We start from the raw sequence: 21,416 nt of genomic DNA on the forward strand, positions 1-21,416 counted from the left end.
CGCCTCATTGCCAGAGGACGCAGGTATGGTGCTGTTCGTCGTTCCTGGGGTATCACACGTAGCGATGTGCGCTGCCTCAGGAACGACAAACAACCTGCGCCCTGAAACAGCAACGATATTTGGGATTAGAACGACGTGTCAGCGATTAGGTGAGTAATTTTGATAGTTAGCGGTCGTTAGTACATTTCACACGCAATGACGTCACTGAGGCCGGATGTGCGTCACGAATTCCGTGACCCCAACGACATCTCGTTAGCGATGTCGTTGCGTGTAAAGCGGCCTTAAGACCAACTTTTCAAACTTATCACATTCCTATAGTAAATTTGGTGTATTTTACTTTGGTTAGTCTGGACTCTTACTAGTGATGGGCAGTCCAGCTCTTTTTGGTGATCCAGCTTCCCAAAAAGAGCTGTATCTTTTGGATCCTGAATGGATCCCTATTAAATATGTGTTAACCCTAGCTGAACATATTTAAGATTATCTCAGCTGGTTTTGTTCAAGTGGGTGGGATTTCATCCTCAGAAAACCAAAATTTTACACCCAGTGAGAGCAGTTAAAGGGAACCAACCACCAGAGTTTTCCCATATAAAGTAAAGGCAGTGCTATACTGGCACTAGCATGGTGATTAAAATCAGACCTTCACTTTTCAGATGGGATCTTTGATTGCAGAAAAAACCGTTTATAAAGGTCCAGAAATTGGTGTATTCTTTGATTGACGGGTGCAGTGATGAGGGCCTTCGTAGGTCAGGTCCTCTGCATATTCCTCCTCCAGCGTTCTCCTGGTTTGCTCCTTGTTCTTTATTTAATCATTATGCAGTGCCGCCATTACTGCCACGTGCGTATTGGTACAGTAATGAAGTCTTAATTAAAATGGAGCCAGCACATGCATGTACCGTGATCCCCAGCTCCATTTTATTGAAGACACTGAAGAAGACTGTAAGCAGCATCGGCACATGTGCAAATTACATTTTTCTTTTCCATCTACGCGTGCACTGAAGTCTTATCCACAGTGCATTCAATAAAATGGTGCCGGAGATTACAGTACGCTCAAGCACTGACTCCGGCGCCATTTTAATGGAAGATATCATTACGGTACCAATACGCACACACCGGCAATGACAGCACAGCATGAAGTTTAAATAAAAAGAGGGACAAGCCAGGAGGACGCCGCAGAAGGAATTTACACTGAGGACCCGACCCACCGAGGTCTGCCCCGCAGCACATGTCAATCAAGGAATGCACCAACTTCTCGACCTTTATCAATGTGTTTTTCTGCAATCAAAGATCCCATCTGCAAAGTGAAGGTCTGATTTTAGCCAGCATACTGACACTAGTATGGTGATTATCAATGGGGTGCCAGCTCCAGAGATTTACAACAGGGAACTGGGTCTTTGTCTTGGATGTGTCACCTCCGACCCATCACTAATTCAAACAGCCAACTTTCACAGTCAGGCCTAAGACACACGGCATGAAAATCGGAGCGAGTGCAATGCGATAAAACATCGCATTCCACTCGGACCAATATTAGCCTATGTGTCAGCACCCATGAGCGATTATTTTCTCAGCCCTAATCGGACCGAAAAAACAATCGCAACATGCTGTGACTGTAATGCGATCCTGTTTTCTCTCGCACCCATTCAAGTCTATGGGGAGAGAGAAAAATCGCACTGCACTCGCAGTACACCCGGTGTACCCGCAATTGCAGGGCGAGAATGGCAATAGCCGGAGGAGGGAGGGAGATAAATCTGTCCCTCCCCTCCGCAGCGCCTGCCCGCCCCCCGCAGCTGTGATCCGATCGCATGACCGGTCCTCAGTCACAGTGACACTCGCATGACACTCGGCTCCCGCTTTGCTGCCAGCGTGAACCGAGTGTCATGCGAGGACCACATTAGTCCCCCGTGTGGCCCTGGTCTCAAGTCTGGACCAGCCGAAAACTTAACAACCTTGTAAGCATGTATAAGGGCCCTTTGACACATTCATGCAATTCAGTCCGATGTCTGATCACAATGCACGGACTTGTCACAGCTCTCCCGACCCAAGTGTGATACTCGGCTTCATATATTAATATGAAACTGTCACGCTAGGGTTGGGGGACACCGTGTCAGGTTTTGTGAATTGTGATCCGACATCAGCTTGAATTGCACGAATGTGTAAAAGGGCCCTTATACATGCTTATGAGGTTGTCGAGTTTTGGGCTGGTCTGGTAATTGGAGGACCCTTAAATGGCCAATTTATCAAACCGTTTGCGTAAGGAATCATACTTGAGCAAAAATGTTCTAACTTTGATGAATAGGAGCCTAAAAGTAAAGTGTTTACACCAAAAATGTTATACATTTAGAGTTTTTACGCCACCAAAATGGGCGGAGCTGGGAAGCAGATGAGGCGTGCCTACGTCAAAATCATCAAAAGTGGTGACATTTCTTACACCACAGATATTATTTGACCATTCAGCGCGTCTTATTCTTGCATGCCCCTCATTAAGACTGGTATATGAAAAACCCTTCTCTACCTCTCTCTGTGAATCGGGGCGTTAGCATTTCTACGCCAACTCCAGAGGCAGGGCACAGAAAAATATTTTTGTTTTGTTTTATCTTACGGTACATCACAAAAATAGAGTAAAATACAGCAGAAATGAAACATTCAAAACTGGAGAACACTTGATGCTGACACCTGGCAGCTGAAAACTGCTCCAAATTTACTAAGAGGAGCACGGCCGTTCTAATTTGGCTTTTCTTACTCCAGTGCATCCTGGATCAAGGCTGAAAAGCAAAACGTCAGTTCTGATGGTCTCTGATCCATGTCTTGGAAGAAGATGTTGAAATTAATTTTATGTAAATGTTCATTCAGACGTCTGTTGATGACTCTCCGTTCTGACAGGCCACTGGTCTCCTGACATGAGCGTGACAGCCTCACAGAAATATATGCAGCTGGTTGGGAGAAGCGCAGCCAGGCCGAGCAGTGCGATCTGACCGATATGCACGGACGTCTGGATGCGCCCTTTTTTGGTGAATATAACTAACTTTATTAAAGATGGACAGTGAAGGAGTTAATCCAGCTCACCATTACATACAAGTGCTGTGATCTGGAGCACGGACAGCATATCCGAGTGTACGCCACAAATCAGAGGAAGAAAGAAGGTAGACTAGCTTCACGGAAAAACAAGGCTTCCTTTATTCCATACAAACTGGTGTCAGTTTAGAATAGGACCATCTATGTGTTTCTGATGCTGTATGTACCGTCAGTGCCCATGATGAGTGCTAGGGTTGGATTCACATGATGGTATCACATCGGATGCAAGTGCTCCGGATGCGATATTCTAATGACCCTTGGCTCCCACGCTGCTGCGAGTGAGAGACGAGTGTCATGCAACTGTGATCTGATCCTGCGATCAGATAACAGCTGCGGAGGAGAGGGAGGTATTAATCTCTCCATCTCCTCCATTGTCAGCTGATGCGATATCATCCGAGTGCAGTCCGATGTATTTCTCGCACCCATAGACTTGTATGGGTGTGAGTGACTCGACTCTCGCTGAAAATCGCAGCATGCTGCAACTTTTTTCTCATGCAGAATCTGGATGAGAAAAAAGCTGACCATCTGCTCTCCCTCATTGAATAACATTGGTCCGAATGCACAGCGAGACTTTCTCATATTGCACTTGTCCAAGTCATACGCTCGTGTGAGCATACCTTCACTCTCCTTTTTGATGCTGCGTATTATCGCTTTGTCAAAAACGCAGCAGCTTCTTTAGTTCCAAGAGAGCAGGTTTTGCCTGTAGGGAAAAAAAACTGCTGCAAAAAGATAATGTGTTAACATAAACTTTAGCCATTAATGAGTCATGGAGTGCAGTTTGTCAGTGACCGGATCCATGAGTGGAGATGGTCACTGCAGCGCGGTTTTCTATGTGCCTACTCATGCCATGTGATGCATACCATACTTTAGACTTCTGCTACGTGTCCCTTTGGTCAGACATGTTGGAAAGTCATATAATTTTAGCAAACCTGCTAATTTATATATGAAAATTGAAATGCAATGTAATTTTGGAAAAACCCCTTTAGGCCATGTACACACTTTGAGTATATGGTGGGGTTTTTTTACCTCAGAATTTGTAAGCCAAAATGAGGAGTGGGTAAAAGATACAAAATTGAAGCTCATGTTTCTATTATACTTTTTCCTCTGATTGTTCCACTCCTGGTTTTGTCTTACAAATACTGAGGTAAAAAATACACCTAATAGTTAACGTGTTGTTTTGGGGGTTTTTAGGATTCCCCATGAAAAAGGGTTTAACAGACGATAAAAAGAACGACTTGCTGTACATGTGTTCAGACTTTTTTAGCTTCTTTTAATTGCTTCAGGCTTCGAAAGCTGTGAAGTGACCAGACATACTTCTGGCAGCTTGTGTTTGGAAGATGCTCAATACGTGTCGAGAACAATATAAATTGTGCCAAAGGAGACACTTTAGGAAAAACACCGCTGATATTTTCCTGAAGGGTTTTCCTATACTAAAAACTGTGTGGTTTCGCCAGCATCTACAAGAGTCTTGGAATGCCAACTGCTGCCACCAGCAACTGCCTAGAAAACGTGAGCTGTAGCTTTAGGTCGAATTCAGACGTCTATGATTGGACCGTGATGTGTGTACCGGTCGCGGGTCTCCCGACCAAATGCTGTAGAGCTTGGGTTGAGAGAGGGACCATTGTTTCACAGAGCTCTAACTTCGGCCTTAAGGCCACGTCTCGCTAAGCGACATCGCTGCTGAGTCATGGTTTGGTGACGCAACAGTGATCTTGCTAGCGATGTTGCTGTGTGTGACATCCAGCAGCGACCTGGCCCCTGCTGTGCGGTCGCCGGTCGTTGCTGAATGTTCTGAACCATTTTCTTCAAAGGTGATGTCCTGCTGAGCAGGACGCATCGCTATGTTTGACACTGTGTGACAGGGTCCCAATGACAGCAGAGATCGTTATACAGGTCGCTACTGCGACCTGTATCTTTACTGAGTCGCTGGTAAGATCTGACTGTGTGACATCTCACCAGCGACCTCCCAGCGACTTACCAGCGATCCTTATCAGGTCGCATCGTTTTCGGGATCGCTGGTAAGTCGCAAAATCTGACGGGGGCTTTAGGATCTGAATAAAGACCTCCCTGACTACACCAATAGGCCACAATAGAGCCTGCTGAGATGGGATTACTGAATCTGCATTTGTATTGCTATCTTTGTTCTCCAGCTTAGGCCAAACCTGTTTCGTAAAAATTTCATCTTTGACCACAATTTGGGAACACACTATGACATATAGAAAACTACAGAATGACCTCTTTCCCACAAAACCTTACTATCCTAGTTATATGGATTTTTTTTTGTATTTTTGCATGCCCTGTGAAAAACAGGCACAAAAAGCCAGATATGGCTGTTTGTCATTGATCACGTTTAATTTCTCAGTAGAATGTTATTTTGTAGAAGGGCTCAGAGTGATATTCATCCTTAGCGATCCCCCAGAGCTCGTTTCTCAGTTTACACGGTCTCTACTGGTCTGCACTTCCTGGTTACCTTTCGTCACACTGGAATTTCCCTCTCAACCAATTGACTGCACTGGTGATGATTGGTTGGGCAAGCGTAAACATGGGACCAGGAAGTAGAGACCGGCAGGGAGCGAGTGACTGTCAGAAGGGGAGCGGTTTTTTTTTTTTTTTTTATTTAATTAAATCTACTCCTAGCTAAAAATATATTGTCCCCTGGAAACGCCTTTTAAGGCTTGTGTACAAAGCTTCTTATCTTCTGCATTAGAAGATCAAATTTCTTTAGCCTTCTAGTCATGAACTATATATTTTTCTTCTTCTTCTTCTTACTAATCTGAGGTTTAGGGTTATTGAAGAGCAGTAAATGGGAGGCAACCTGCAATTAACCGTCTACTACTTGAAAACATCAAAGGACATTGGGAATTTCCTGCAGTAGTTTGTATTCTAGAACCTGCACCTCATACTTTTCCACAGGTCACATGCCTCCATTAATGGCTAATATGCAGCAGATTACATAATGTGTCTATATGATAACATATATACCGTATATACTCGAGTATAAGCAGAGTTTCTCAACCCATTTTTTTTTATGCTGAAAACACCCCCCTCGGCTTATACTCGAGTGAGGGTACCACAAAAAAATCTCACCTGTCCTCCGTTCTCTTACCTGCTTCTTGCGGAGCACAGGCACATAGACTCCTCGGTCATTATGGCCGATGCAGGGGCCACCGCTGTTGTCATCAGCGCTTTATTTCACTTCAATGATTTCTGGAACATGGGGAACAAGAAGCGGACCAGAATGAGGACTTTACTAAAGGATGGGCACATTACGACAGGGGACAGCCTGGGCATATTACGACAGGGGACAACCAATTAAAAGTTGTGGTAACCTAGAAGAAATATTTGTATGTCAGTGTTTTATGCTCAATTATAGCATTGTTCAAAACAAGGACTTTGCCCATTGAGTCAACTTTATATCCTGTGTAAAATTTTAAGTTTCCTGTTAATGAAATTGTATGAAGTTGAAAAAGATAATGTGTAATTAAAAGGGCTGGACTTCAGTATCAGACACAGTCCATGTATTTGTAGCTCCCCTGAATACATCAGGGTGCTACAGGGAACTGCATCCTTATCCAGGGTGCAGGGCCTACCCACCATGGTTCCAGGTGCCGAGGAAACTGGTGTCACTCCCATTTTGCACCACAAAACCCAATCACCTCACATCAGTCACTGCCAGACACACCATGGGGGTTGGACTAGCTGGAAAATGGGCCAGCCACTTGGGAACTGGGCAGACTGAAAGGGGAAGTGGATAAGTGAGCTCCAGAGAGTGAGTAGCTGGGAGAGTTAGCTCCTGGGGAGCTAAGGAAAACTGATTGGGTCGCAAGCAGTGATCCGGGTCCAGAGGAGTCTGGTTGCAGGGACGTTGGACAGGGGTGTGACAGACATAGTCTTGGAGTGACTGTCAGCACCAGAAGGGCCCAACAGAACTGACCGGTATCGAGCACAACGGGGTACAGGACCTTAGGTTAGGAGCCGATTCAACGTCCTGACAATTCACGTGAAAGGGAGAAGATCTTCAAAGACTTCCCTAAACTCTCAGAGATTGAGGGCATCAGCACAACGAGGGGGACAGGGTTTTTCCAGACACAGCAACCCACTGAGGTCCCAAGTGCCAGCCCTTAAGAGCACGACTACACTACACATAGTGAGCAGGTCCCCCAACAGTTTCAAGCCAAGGGGACCATCAACGGACATCAAATTGTGCACGGAGGCAGGCTCCGAATCACTAAGTGACACCAGTGGGACCGGGTACTTGGACGGGCTCCCGGCAGCGGCAGCTGTACTGAGAGACTTTGGTTCACCTACAGTGTGTGTGTGTCTCCTTTCTCCACCTCCTCCAACACCATGACTACCCGCAGTGAGTACCCTGGTCCCTGCACCCTGTCCTCCCAAATCTATCAACCCCCTGAGCCCGGGGCCTTCCCTACCTGCGGAGGGACTGACACCTTGCGGCTTCACACCATCTGCCCGGGTCCTCTCTCCAGCAGCGGCGGTACTCCCATTACCGCTACCCGCAGGTGTCCTCACAAACCTTTCCCCTGTATATAACCCCTTCTACGGATCAGAGTGTCCGCCAAGCCGGGTCCGGACCCCTCGAGCCACGACGATCCCGGATCCGAGCAGCCGGACTAACACCAGGACGGCACATATTCAACTAGTGATTGTTGATTAAAAAGTAGACACCTTTTTATCTTAATTTTGTACAATACCTTTTAATTGGAATATTAAAAAAAAAACATTGTAACCTATAAACGGATCTGCCATAAAATCCTGTGGTAGGAGCAGTTTCCACTTTTGTGACTATTGGGACAACAGGGGTCTGTTTTACTGATTTAGGCCAGTGCTGTCTATATTAAAGTCAATAAAGAGTTTGACACCTCTCTATTGATGGAAATGGAAATTTCAGAAACCAACGAGAGCAGCTCGCTCAGCTTTCTATGACTTGCATAGACTTCCCTTTAACGTGGCCAAATGCCCATGTGTTTGGGAGCAGGAGCGATGGCAGAATGCTTGTTTAGCTTACAGCTATCTAAGGTGTATGGGCACCTTTTACAGACTCTGACACAGAAGAACTTGTGTCTGGTATTTGATATCTTTTTAAACCGGTTTAATGGGTGAGAGGGCAAAGTCATCTAATAGATGTTCTGGAATCCATGACCCAGCTACATATTTGTTCAGTGACAAAGATGAAAGGCAGCTGTAAATTACAGTGCTACATTAGCTGAAGCAGAATTAATCGGGAAGAGACGTACATTATCTCTTAATGATCTGTTCTTAGTTGACCTTGATTGCTTTTGGCATTCATATGAAGAAATGCCATCTCCACGTACAGTAAATATTAGGCTTGGTTGACAACAATCATCTCAATATTAGTCTCTTTATTGCAGAAAATGGCCTTGCACCCTCGTCGCGTTCGTCTAAAGCCATGGCTGGTGTCTCAGGTGGACAGCGGAATGTATCCTGGTCTTACGTGGTTAGACAGGGAAGCCAAGAGGTTTCAAATCCCATGGAAGCATGCAACACGTCACAGCCCTCAGCATGAAGAGGAGAACACAATCTTCAAGGTGAATAATAACAATCCTAATAAAAATGAATCCGCTAAACACGGCTGAACTGATGATTGCAATGAACTGCCTAAACGAAATTAGTTGTGTATTCGTTTAATAAAAACCCTACACATTGTTCTTGGTGGCAGCTCCTGTAATGTAGCTCTGGAAACTAATTCTTAAAGGGTGACACTTGTTTTAATTTTTATTTCATAAATCAATAGCACACATAAAAATAAGATACTTTATAATATCTTATAGAAATCAGTTTTAGTTCTCCTTCTGGACTATTTCATTTTCTGTAGTCCGTGAAGACAGGTTGTTACATTACTGAGATGGAAGTTGGTGCTGATAAGATTCTATGTAGATGTAAAGGGTTACTGCCATCTACTGTCTTCACTAAATACAGATTGTACCTGTGAATGAGCGATCAGTCCAGGTGGAGATAAGCGGATTTCTTTGATCAGATATATTACAAAGTTGCTTATTTTCATGTGTAAAATTGATTTATAAAATTACGAAGACTGTTACACTTTAAGGCATCAATGCACACTAGACTAATGTTGGACAAACCTATCGATATCGCCAGGTTCGGCCAACAGTCTATGTATGTGGTGCCATTCGACTGTTGATCGGGACTAGTGATGACCGAGCACTACCATGCTCGGGTGCTTGGTACTTGTAATGAACAGTCGGATGCTCAGATGGGCGCCACACAGGTACTGAGTATTATCAAAGTCAATAGGTACCTCTTGCATATTCCAGAAAAATGCTTGAGTCCCACATTGACTTCCAATACACTTGGATGCTCGAGTCGCACCCATCCGAGCATCAGACTTTTTATTTTGAGTACAGAGCGTGGTAGTGCTCGCTCATCACTAGTCAGTATTGATGTTCATATGTCGATCACGCATGTCTGACTTTGGACTGCCAATCACATTGTTCTCTCAGATATAAGCCACCGACTGATGTGTCTAAGGAAAATTATTAAAGGGGATGTCCACTACTAGGACGTCTTCTGATTCCACTTGTTTCCCCCGGTTAAAATAGAAGACCCTGCACTCTCCTCCCATTGTGGTACCGTTAATTGAGTAATTGAGTTAATCAACAGGAAGTGATCCTGCGGCTGCCACTCACTTTCTGTTGACTGCTCATTTGGTCCGAAGGCGGGGAGAGACTCCGGCAAGGACTGGACCCCCGGGGCTCACATGTCACAATGTCACGTGAGCTCCTGAGCCTGTTACCAATAGCGCTGGAATGTTGCCAGCATGGGAGTTGAATACAGGGTCTTCTATTTTAACTGGGGGAAATAAATGGGATCATAAGGGGTTTTTCATAACTAGGACAATCCCTTAACACGTCACTGGAGAACAATGAAGCATTCAGCCAACCTAGTGCTCCTGTGTATGGGAGACTCTGTGACGATGCTTAAAGGGAACCTGTCATCAGAAATTTGTCTTTCAACCTAAATGTTTCCCCCTCTGCAGCTCGTGGGCTGCATTCTAGCAAGGTTTCTATACTTTTTGTGCCCCCTTTTAAACCAAAATAAATACTTTATAAAACTGTACCTTTCGGTTTGAAAATCTTGTAAATCGTCCATGGGGCGGGCCGTGTGGCGTCCGTTGCTGTATCTTACGCCGCCCACTGCGCCCGAGGTCCCGTGCACGCCGAGACACCTAGTGACGTGGTCGCAGGCATGAGAGTATGGGCGGCGCTGTGATTGCATCGCAAGTGCCCGCCCATACTCTCGTGCCCGCCCTTTCCCCACTGCCTCCAGCGTTCTGCGCCGGCCCGACATCACCTCCTTCCCATCGTACCCTGCAGCAGGAAATAGATGGGAGGAGCGGAGCAGGCCACTACAGGAGAAGCGGAGGATCTGAGCGACGTACAGAGGGGAGAGCGCGCCCACGACAGTATGGGCGCGCACTTGCGATGCAATCACAGCGCCGCCCATACTCTCGTGCGTGCGACCACGTCACCAGGTGTCCCGGCGTGCACGGGACCTCGGGCGCAGTGGGCGGCGTTATGAGGGATGATTTGGAGCATGGGGGACGGCGTAAGATACAGCAACGGACGCCACACGGCCCGCCCCCATGGACGATTTACAAGATTTTCAAACCGAAAGGTACAGTTTTATAAAGTATTTATTTTGGTTTAAAAGGGGGCACAAAAAGTATAGAAACCTTGCTAGAATGCAGCCCAGGAGCTGCAGAGGGGGAAACTTTTAGGTAGAAAGCTAAATTTCTGATGACAGGTTCCCTTTAATGGACGAACGATTGGACAAAGCATCGTTTGGCTGAGGGCCATCTAAAGTATGTGGCCAATTTTATGATCAAAATTACTTTTCTAAACATAGGTGAATTGGAAAACTGTTCTGTATAATGGGTGCATGCATTTGAAATGCTTTAAATAGTAATAAGATCATAATCAGATCTTTACTTAGAGCATGTTTACAACGGGATAAACCCCATTTAAGTGAAGGGAGGAGCTGACCTGCTCTTTCTTTTGGACTAGGTGTTTACCCAGACACTATTCATCACCTATCCTCCTAATCTGTGTTTACCCTAGAAAAGCACCTGGTGGGGTAAAGAAAGTGCAAGTTTAACAAACCTTCTAGGCAAACAACTGTACACCTCTAATCTGTAATTTGGCAACAGAAAAAAAAAAATCAAAGAAGCGAGCAATTGTTTTAAAGGTATACAGCTGTGATAATCTGTGCCATTATCAGTCTTAAAACAATGTAAAGTGAATAAAATATAGAATATCACCTTTTTTACACACTAGATTACATACAAAATAGATATTGATGAGAATCTAAGGGGTGCTTCACACACAGCGAGCTCACTGCCGAGATCGCTGCTGAGTCACGCTTTTTGTGACGCAGCAGTGACCTCATTAGCGATCTCGCTGTGTGTGACACTGAGCAGCGATCTGGCCCCTGCTGCGAGATCGCTGCTCGTTACACACAGCCCTGGTTCGTTTTCTTCAAAGGCGCTCTCCCACTGTGACACACAGATCGCTGTGTATGACAGCGAGAGAGCGACGAAATGAAGCGAGCAGGGAGCAGGAGCCGGCGTCTGACAGCTGAGGTAAGCTTGTAACCAAGATAAACATCGGGTAACCAAGGTGGTTACCCGATATTTACCTTAGTTACCAGCCTCCGCAGCTCTCACGCTGCCTGTGCTGCCGGCTCCGGCTCTCTGCACATGTAGCTGCTGTACACATCGGGTTAATTAACCCGATGTGTACAGCAGCTAGGAGAGCAAGGAGCCAGCGCTCAGTGTGCGCGGCTCCCTGCTCCCTGCACACACAGCTAAGCGGTGCGCGCTGGTAACTAATGTAAACATCGGGTAACCATACCCGATGTTTACCTTAGTTACCAGTCTCCGCAGCTTCCAGACGGCAGCTCCATGCAAGCGCAGCGTCGCTTGCACGTCGCTGGGGGCTGTTCACTGGTCGCTGGTGAGATCTGCCTGTTTGACAGCTCACCAGCGACCATGTAGCGATGCAGCAGCGATCCTGACCAGGTCAGATCGCTGGTCGGATCGCTGCTGCATCGCTAAGTGTGAAGGTACCCTAAGGGTACCTTCACACTTAAGGCCCCGTCACACTAAGCAACATCGCTAGCACCATCGCTGCTAACGAACAACTTTTGTGACGTTGCTAGCGATGTTGCTGTGTGTGACATCCAGCAACAACCTGGCCCCTGCTGTGAGGTCGTTGGTTGTTGCTGAATGTCCTGGGCCATTTTTTAGTTGTTGCTGTCCCGCTGTGAAGCACAGATCGCTGTGTGTGACAGCAAGACAGCAACAACTAATGTGCAGGCAGCAGGAGCCGGCTTCTGCGGAGGCTGGTAACCAATGTAAACATCGGGTGACCAAGAAGCCCTGTCCTTGGTTACCCGATATTTACCTTCGTTACCAGCCTCAGCCGCTCTCACTGTCAGTGCCGGCTCCTGCTCTGTGCACATGTAGCTGCAGGACACATCGGGTTAATTAACCCGATGTGTGCGGTAGCTAGGAGAGCAAGGAGCCAGCGCTAAGCAGTGTGCGCTGCTCCCTGCTCTGTGCACATGTAGCTGCAGCACATATCAGGTAATTAACCCGATGTGTGCTGTAACTAGGAGAGCAGGGAGCCAGCGCTCAGTGTGCGCTGCTCCCTGCTCTCTGCACGTGTGGCTGGTTGCTGGTGAGCTCACCAGCAACTCGTGTAGCGACGCTCCAGCGATCCCTGACAGGTCAGGTTGCTGGTGGGATCGCTGGAGCGTCGCAGTGTGACATCTCACCAGCAACCTCCTAGCAACTTACCAGCGATCCCTATCGTTGTTGGGATCGCTGGTAAGTTGCTTAGTGTGACTGGACCTTTAGCGATGCAGCAGCGATCCGACCAGCGATCTGACCTGGTCAGGATCGCTGCTGCATCGCTACATGGTCGCTGGTGAGCTGTCAAACAGGCAGATCTCACCAGCGACCAGTGACCAGCCCCCAGCCAGCAGCGACGCTGCGCTTGCACGGAGCCGGCGTCTGGAAGCTGCGGACACTGGTAACTAAGGTAAACATCGGGTATGGTTACCCGATGTTTACATTAGTTACCAGCGCACACCGCTTAGCTGTGTGTGCAGGGAGCAGGGAGTCGCGCACACTGAGCGCTGGCTCCTTGCTCTCCTAGCTACAGTACACATCGGGTTAATTAACCCGATGTGTAATGCAGCTACATGTGCAGAGAGCCGCGCACAGTGCTTAGCGCTGGCTCCTTGCTCTCCTAGCTACAGTACACATCGGGTTAATTAACCCGATGTATACAGCAGCTCCATGTGCAGAGAGCCGGAGCCGGCAGCACAGGCAGCGTGAGAGCTGCGGAGGCTGGTAACTAAGGTAAATATCGGGTAACCACCTTGGTTACCCGATGTTTATCTTAGTTACCAGCCTCCGCAGCTGCCAGACGCCGGCTCCTGCTCCCTGCTCGCTTCATTTGTCGCTCTCTCGCTGTCACACACAGCGATCTGTGTGTCACAGCGGGAGAGCGCCTTTGAAGAAAACGAACCAGGGCTGTGTGTAACGAGCAGCGATCTCGCAACAGGGGCCAGATCGCTGCTCAGTGTCACACACAGCGAGATCGCTAATGAGGTCACTGCTGCGTCACAAAAAGCGTGACTCAGCAGCGATCTCGGCAGCGATCTCGCTATGTGTGAAGCACCCCTAAGGGGTGCTTCACACGTAGCGAGATCGCTACCGAAATCGCTGCTACGGCACGGTTTTTGTGACGCAGCAGTGACCTCATTAGCGATCTCGCTGTGTGTGACACTGAGCAGCGATCTGGCCCCTGCTGCGAGATCGCTGCTCGTTACACACAGCCCTGGTTCGTGTGTGTGACAGCGAGAGAGCGACGAAATGAAGCGAGCAGGGAGCAGGAGCTGGCAGCCTGCGGTAAGCTGTAACCAGGGTAAACATCGGGTAACCAAGGTGGTTACCCGATATTTACCTTAGTTACCAGCCTCCGCCGCTCTCACGCTGCCGACTCCGGCTCTCTGCACATGTAGCTGCAGTACACATCGGGTTAATTAACCCGATGTGTACTGTAGCTAGGAGAGCAAGGAGCCAGCGCTAAGCAGTGTGCGCGGCTCCCTGCTCTCTGCACATGTAGCTGCAGTACACATCGGGTTAATTAACCCGATATATGTACTGTAGCTAGGAGAGCAAGGAGCCAGCGCTAAGCAGTGTGCGCGGCTCCCTGCTCTCGCGGTTATGATCGCTGCTTCGGCTGCTGTTTGACAACTAAGCAGCGATCATAACAGCGACTTACAAGGTCGCTATTACGTCACAGAAAATGGTGACGTAACAGCGACCTCGTTGTCGCTGTCGCTTAGTGTGAACCAGCCCTAATTCAGGGGTCTGCCAATAATCTTAAGGGTACCTTCACACTTTAGCGATGTAGCAGCGATCTGACCAGCGATCTGACCTGGTCAGGATCGCTGCTGCATCGCTACATGGTCGCTGGTGAGCTGTCAAACAGGCAGATCTCACCAGCGACCAGTGACCAGCCCCCAGCCAGCAGCGACGTGCAAGCAACGTTGCGCTTGCACGGAGCCGGCGTCTGGAAGCTGCGGACACTGGTAACTAAGGTAAACATCGGGTATGGTTACCCGATGTTTACCTTAGTTACCAGCGCACACCGCTTCGCTTAGCGTGTGCAGGGAGCAGGAGCCGGCACTGGCAGCGTGAGAGCTGCAGACGCTGGTAACGAAGGTATATATTGGGTAACCACCTTGGTTACCCGATGTTTACCTTGGTTACAGCTTACCGCAGGCTGTCAGACGCCGGCTCCTGCTCCCTGCACATTCAGGATTGTTGCTCTCTCGCTGTCACATACAGCGATGTGTGCTTATCAGCGGGAGAGCAACAATAAAAAAATGAACCAGCACTGTGTGTAACGAGCAGCGATCTCACAGCAGGGGCCAGATAGCTGCTCCGTGTCACACACAGCGAGATCGCTAATGAGGTCACAAAAAACGTGACTCAGCAGCGATCTCAGTAACTATCTCGCTGTGTGTGAAGTACCCCTAAAGCTGGGTTCACACTAAACGACAGCGACAACGACGTCGCTGTTACGTCACCATTTTCGGTGACGTAACAGCGACCTTGTAAGTCGCTGTTATGATCGCTGCTTAGCTGTCAAACACAGCAGAAGCAGCGATCATAACGTCGCTGTGCTACATGTTCAGAGAGCAGGGAACCGCGCTTAGCGCTGGCTCCTTGCTCTCCTGCAGCACACATCGGGTTAATTAACCCGATGTGTGCTGCAGCTACATGTCACAGTTCAGAGAGCAGGGAGCCGCGCGCACTGCTTAGCACTGGCTCCTTGCTCTCCTTGCTACAGTATACATCGGGTTAATTACCCGATGCATACTGCAGCCACATGTCACAGTGCAGGAGCCGGCGCTGGCAGCGAGAGCGGCGGAGGCTGGTAACCAGCGTAAACATCGGGTAACCAGGGAAAGGTCTTCCCTTGGTTACCCGATGTTTACGCTGGTTACAGCTTACCGCAGCTGCCAGTGCCGGCTCCTGCTCGCTTCATTTCGTCGCTCTCTCGCTGTCACACACAGCGATGTGTGTGTCACAGCGGGAGAGTGACGACCAAAAAATGAAGCTGGACATTCAGCAACGACCGGCGACCTCACAGCAGGGGCCAGGTCGTTGCTGGATGTCACACACAGCGACAGCGACGGGACGTCGCTGCAACGTCACAGAAAATGGTGACGTAGCAGCGACGTCGTTGTCGCTGTGTGTGACACCAGCTTAAGAGTATGTCAGTATCTCTTGTAGGAGAAGATGGGGATTTGATTTCAAACTCAATCAACCTCATTTAAAGACATTCATTGACTTTGGCATCTGTTATCACAGAACCAGTCATAGGGCTTCTCGATGTAATTAATGTATAGCAAGGCCGGTGTCACACTTGCGATAGCCTCGCGTGTATCACCCGGCACGGACTCATACTCTCCTCACAGGAGCGGGTCAGTTGCATGCATATCTATGCAGCTGACACGCTCCTGTCCGGGGAGTGTGCGGCCGCGCCGGGTGATGCACCGTGAGACTTGCACGAGATACAAGCAAGGCTATCTCCAGTGTGACACCGGCCTAAGAAATAGTTACTAATTTCTTTTTATAGGCGTGGGCTGTGGAGACGGGCAAATATCACGAAGGAGCTGACGATCCTGATCCAGCCAAGTGGAAGGCCCAACTGCGCTGTGCCCTTAACAAGAGTCGGGAGTTCAAACTCATTTATGACGGCACAAAAGAAGTTCCTATGAATCCTATCAAAATCTATGAGGTCTGTGACATACCTCAGTCCCAAGGATCTATCATTAACCCAGGTAAGAAAACACAAGTTAAAGGGTTTTCTTCCCTCGAAAAATTGTTATCCCCCTTTAATATAGCAGATAAGTTTCTGATCACTGGGTTTTCAACTTCTAGGATTACCAGTGACCTTGCTAATTGGGTTTTTGGAACCCCGTGAACATAGCGCTATACCTCCATCCTGAATCAAGCAGAGGTACGCTTGCTCTGTCACCATTCCATTCATTGCTTATGGGATAGCCAAGTTCAATGCTCAGCTTTTTTTTTGGCAGTCCCATAGAGAATGAATAGAGCCAAGACAGAGCATGCGCACCTCCGCTCTATTCAGGACGTAGCGGCACAGCCCTGTTCTTAGGGTTAATGAGCTCAGATCTCGGCACCTTTGACAGCCCAAGTGGCCAGATGACCAGTAATTAGTTAGTTATCCCCTATGTAATACATGGAGGATCACTTGGGGATTTTGGGGGAATAATCTTTTAAATTCATAGTGTTCTGCAACGTGAATAATCTTTTAATTTCTTAGTGTGCTGCAACATTTTAAGTATTATACAGTATTTTTTATTCATTTGTGTGGAAAATGTTGGCATGCTGCCAGATTCTCATGGCAACTGAAAAGCAGGTGTATATACAATCTGCCGGCATACTAATCCTTTTAGAAGACTGTACAAGAACAAATTAGCTTAGAGATGTTTACTGTGTGTAAGCCATGCAGTCATGCCAGGTAAAATCAACATCAGCATTTGAGTCCTTCAGAAAGAGACCCAAACTGAAAATTCTGTATAACTATATATACATGTCTCTCTTCGTAGTCCGCATTAAAGAGGCGTTGTTATCAAACATACTAGCCATTTGCCTACTCATGGCACGAGATAGTAAAATTGACTATACATCAGAAAGACTTTTTGCACCTCTTCTTGAGACAATTGAGTGTGACTGGTTCTGATCTAAGGCAAAAATCTGTGTTGATCTGTAATTTTGTTTTGGAAAGTGGTTCATGGCAAACTATCTCATTAATAGAAGGCCAGGCCAAAGATGATGGCAGAAAGATAAATTGGCCCTAGTGTGGTCTGAAAATGCTGCCTTTACAAATGCGCCATAAATGATAAGCGGATCAGAAAACCGGTCGTCCTCTATGACCAAGCTTTGAGCAAGAAAGAAAAAGTTGCCAAATATTAATTGTAACGAGATAGAGCTACTAGATGGGTGAGGGGTTAAAAGGGAGGTTCACCCACATTTTTTATTTTCTAGATCGATATATTGAGAAACAATGTTTCTCTCAAATACCTTGTGTTGGCAATAGTGCCTGTGAGAGGCGCTATTGCAGACCGCTGCTCCCCGCTCCGTGACCCCTGGCTCCGTGACCTCGGGATCTGGTGACGACACATCACATCCCTGCGGCCAGCCCCAGTCTTCCTGACTCTCTGAGCTGTGGGTGGTGTTTCACCGCTTGTTACAACACAGCGCGTCGTCTGCTTGCAGCGTTCTTCTGTGGGAGGAGGGAGCAGATGAGCTGTGACGAGCGGTGAAACACCACCCACAGCCCATCACTCATGGACACTGCAGCCGGCCGCGCTGTCAGGAACAGGACGTGACGTCACCGGATCCCCGAGGTGACAGAGGCCGGGGGTCACGGAGCGGGGAACAGCGGTCTGCAATAGGGCCTCTCACAGGCACGATTGCCAACATAAGGTATTTGAGAGAAACGTTGTTTCTCAATATAATATCGATCTAGACAATAAAAAACATGGGTGATCCACCCCTTTAAGGTCTTTTAACAAGTACTTGAATAAAAAGTAAGCTATCCAGCCCCCACCAGGAAAAATAATCAGTTAAAAATATTATATTTGTGCCTAAAGATATCTATAGGATTAAAATACAGAAACACTTTGCCTACATATTTCAAGCTTTAAAAGTCCTTAATCATAATCATAGCTACCCTAGGCTATGATTAAGGAGTTTTAAAGCTTGAAATACGTAGGATGAGTGTTTCTATTTTATCAATCCGATATATATATTTTTAGGCAAATCAATAAAGTTTGTTTTAATTGATTTTTTTTTTTTTTCCTGGTGTGTGCTGGATATCTTACTTCAAATGTCTTTTCCTGGGAACTGGCCCTTTGTCTTTTCCTTCTACTGCACCCTAATTGGATTATCTAGTTACCTGCATTGGCGAGCTGATCGGATTCCTCCCTCCTTGCTCATGTTCCTTTTAAAAAGTACCGATTTAATTCCTAACCATTAGTTCATAAAAACATGTCTACCGTTACCATAAGAAATAAGCAAACAATGTCTGATCGACTCTTTTCTGCAGTCATTAGATGCTTGCTTGTTGGCAGCGCCTTGTCTAGTGTAAACAGGAATGTGCTGCAGACAATAATGCACACACTCAAACTAATGATGAAACGGTCCCACATAATGCTGAAGATAAGGTCCATGTAAATTACTATATTTTCAATCTGCACTCGTTTCGGACGAATCTGAAGTCAGTTCCGTTCTACTACAGGTTCAACTGGATCTTCACCTTGGAATGATGATGAGTATGAAGACGATGATATAAGCCAGTCTCAAATTCACGTCCCAATCCAAGAGCCATTCAATGGATTAACTATCAACGGTAAACACAGATTATTATTTTTTTTCTTGGACATTTTGGGTTATGGATTTTTTTGCAACAGGACAAACATGAGCACACAAACCTCCAAACCGTTACTAACAGAAAAAAGAGTATTGTGGTATTCTGAGTTTACTCTAAACTTGAGGCAGGTATTTGTGTCATGACTAGAGATGAGCGGATCTGTTGAAGTTCAGGTTTGAAGGGTTCAGGTATCGGCGGACCTTAGATAAAGTTCAGTTTGGGACCGAACCCATGGGAAGTCACTGATTGTGCATGGAGAGCCGAACTGCCCATACAGGCAGCTATAAACAGAAAACTTCCAGGAGAAGGCAGGGCTTTTTCATATTTCTTCTTTTTTTTTTTTTTTTAATGCATTTTTATTTTTGGTGCACACTAAACTTGACAACGCTGATTTTACCCCCTATGTGAGGCATTCAGAAACTGCAAGCAGCTCGCACTTGGCAGAGCACCGAGCGTACCCAAGCACAGCAATGCTCGTTCAAGTGGTTTGCATACGTAAAGCATCCAAACTGGAACACTGTGTTTTTGTTTTGTTTTTTTTTTGTTTTTTTTTTTTAATAGCTATAAAGTCTGTGTTTGGTTCGAATTTACTGTTTTGGGTTCGCTCATCTTTAGTCATGATCTGTATATGGCTTCTCGGCCAATGACATTTTGCATTGTCTTAAAGGGAACCTCTCACCACTTTTTCGGCCTGTAAGCTGCAGCACATTATAATACTTTCCTAACAGTCGCGCTGTGGTGGAGTTGGGCTATATGTTAGTCTCCATTGTCCGGTGCCGGCGCCTCCTTTTTCGGCCATCTTCGTCCTCCTTCTGAATCCTGTGTGCAGGACGCATCCTACGTCCTACACACTCGCCGTTCCCGCGCAGGCGCACTACAATACTTTGATCTGCTCTGCTCAGGGCAGATCAAAGTGCACCTGTGCAGGACCTCAATGCCGGCGACTGTGAATGACGCCGTATATGCGTCATGCACCCCGGCTACAAAAGAAGGAAGACAAAGATGGCCGAAAGAGGCAGCACCGGACAACGCAGACGCCCATCTAACCCAACTCCACCGCAGTGCGATTGTTAGTTGAGTATTATAAAGTGTTTATGTTCTACACAGCGGTCTGGGCTCTTATATACAGCATGTTATAATGCATTATATAAGAGCCCACTGGTGGTGGCTGCAGCTCATAGGCCGAGAAAGTGGTGACAGGTTCCCTTTAAGAATTGCCACTGCTCGTTACTCGATCGAGCATCAGAGTTTAAAAATGCTCGAGTATCGCATTCACTTCCACTATATTCGGTACTCAATTTGTCCTTAAGAAGCTCGATCAAGTAACTAGCAGTGACGAGCACGCTCTCTCATCACTTCTTAAGACCATTGTAAGATCTCCTTGAGACTAAAAACACTGGGCCAATTTTAAAGGCTGTATATTGCTTTAAATATGGATGGAAGCCCAAGCAATCATCAGGAGATTATACGTACAAGTGCAAAAAAGAAAGGCTTTATACAGCCGCATTTAATTTTTAAATTTAAAAGTTACCCCCCCCTTTAAATATCAGTTCTGTATGTACAGTGTGTACAATAACATGCTTACGCTGTCTTCTGCCATTTCCAGTGGTGCTCCAGCATCATGTGACCGTAGTTGTGACCAACCGGCTCGTACGTTTGTGTGGACTTCAGGGCACACTCTCATTGTGAGTCCATGAGCCTCAGAACATGGCACTCAGAAACTTGCATTAAGAACAGAAGTAACAGTCAGCTGTGTCATGCGGCAAAAGAGAGCTTCAGTCACATGATGCAGGAGATTGGAGAGAAGCAGAAGACTGCTTAGTATTTCAGTATGCACTGAACATACATTACTGAGGGGACATAGAACAAAAGAAAACATTGGTATGGTAATATTAAAGTTCATCTAATATATAAAGCTGAGTGTGTATGTATGTGTGTGTGTGTATGTCCGCTAAAGGATTCCGCACCGTTGCATTTACAATCACGAAATTTTGCACAGACACTTCATGTGACCCAGGGAACATTGTAGACTGTTTTGACGGGAAAATTTAACCCCGCGCTTTACAGGTACTCTCCAAAAAACATGCCTGCATTAAAGTAAATAGAGCCTGGAACTACTGGTTTTAATAGCAGCTGTGATTGGTTGCTATAGGAACAAAAGACATTGTTAGTATAAGAAGAGAAAAAGAGACACAGACAGAGTAAGAGGCAGACAAGGAAAGAAACAGACAGACAGGGAAAGAGACAGAGAGATACAGACAGGCGGTGAAAGAGACAGGCGGTCGGGGAGAGAGACAGTTACTATCC

At 46.8% G+C, this 21,416-nt stretch overlaps 1 protein-coding gene across 1 annotated transcript in view; it reads left to right on the top strand.

Annotated features, from left to right (window-relative positions):
* IRF6 (interferon regulatory factor 6) overlaps nt 1–21,416 on the top strand; it is a 35,071-nt gene that overhangs the window by 1,493 nt on the left and 12,162 nt on the right. The window contains exons 2-4 of the mRNA XM_075333654.1: nt 8,460–8,636; nt 16,287–16,491; nt 18,978–19,088. Coding sequence (XP_075189769.1) covers nt 8,463–8,636; nt 16,287–16,491; nt 18,978–19,088 — 490 coding nt within the window. The 5' untranslated portion in view covers nt 8,460–8,462. The remainder of the gene's footprint in view (nt 1–8,459; nt 8,637–16,286; nt 16,492–18,977; nt 19,089–21,416) is intronic.

Source organism: Anomaloglossus baeobatrachus, chromosome 2 (assembly GCF_048569485.1).
Source record: "Anomaloglossus baeobatrachus isolate aAnoBae1 chromosome 2, aAnoBae1.hap1, whole genome shotgun sequence".
Taxonomy (NCBI): Eukaryota; Metazoa; Chordata; class Amphibia; order Anura; family Aromobatidae; genus Anomaloglossus; species Anomaloglossus baeobatrachus.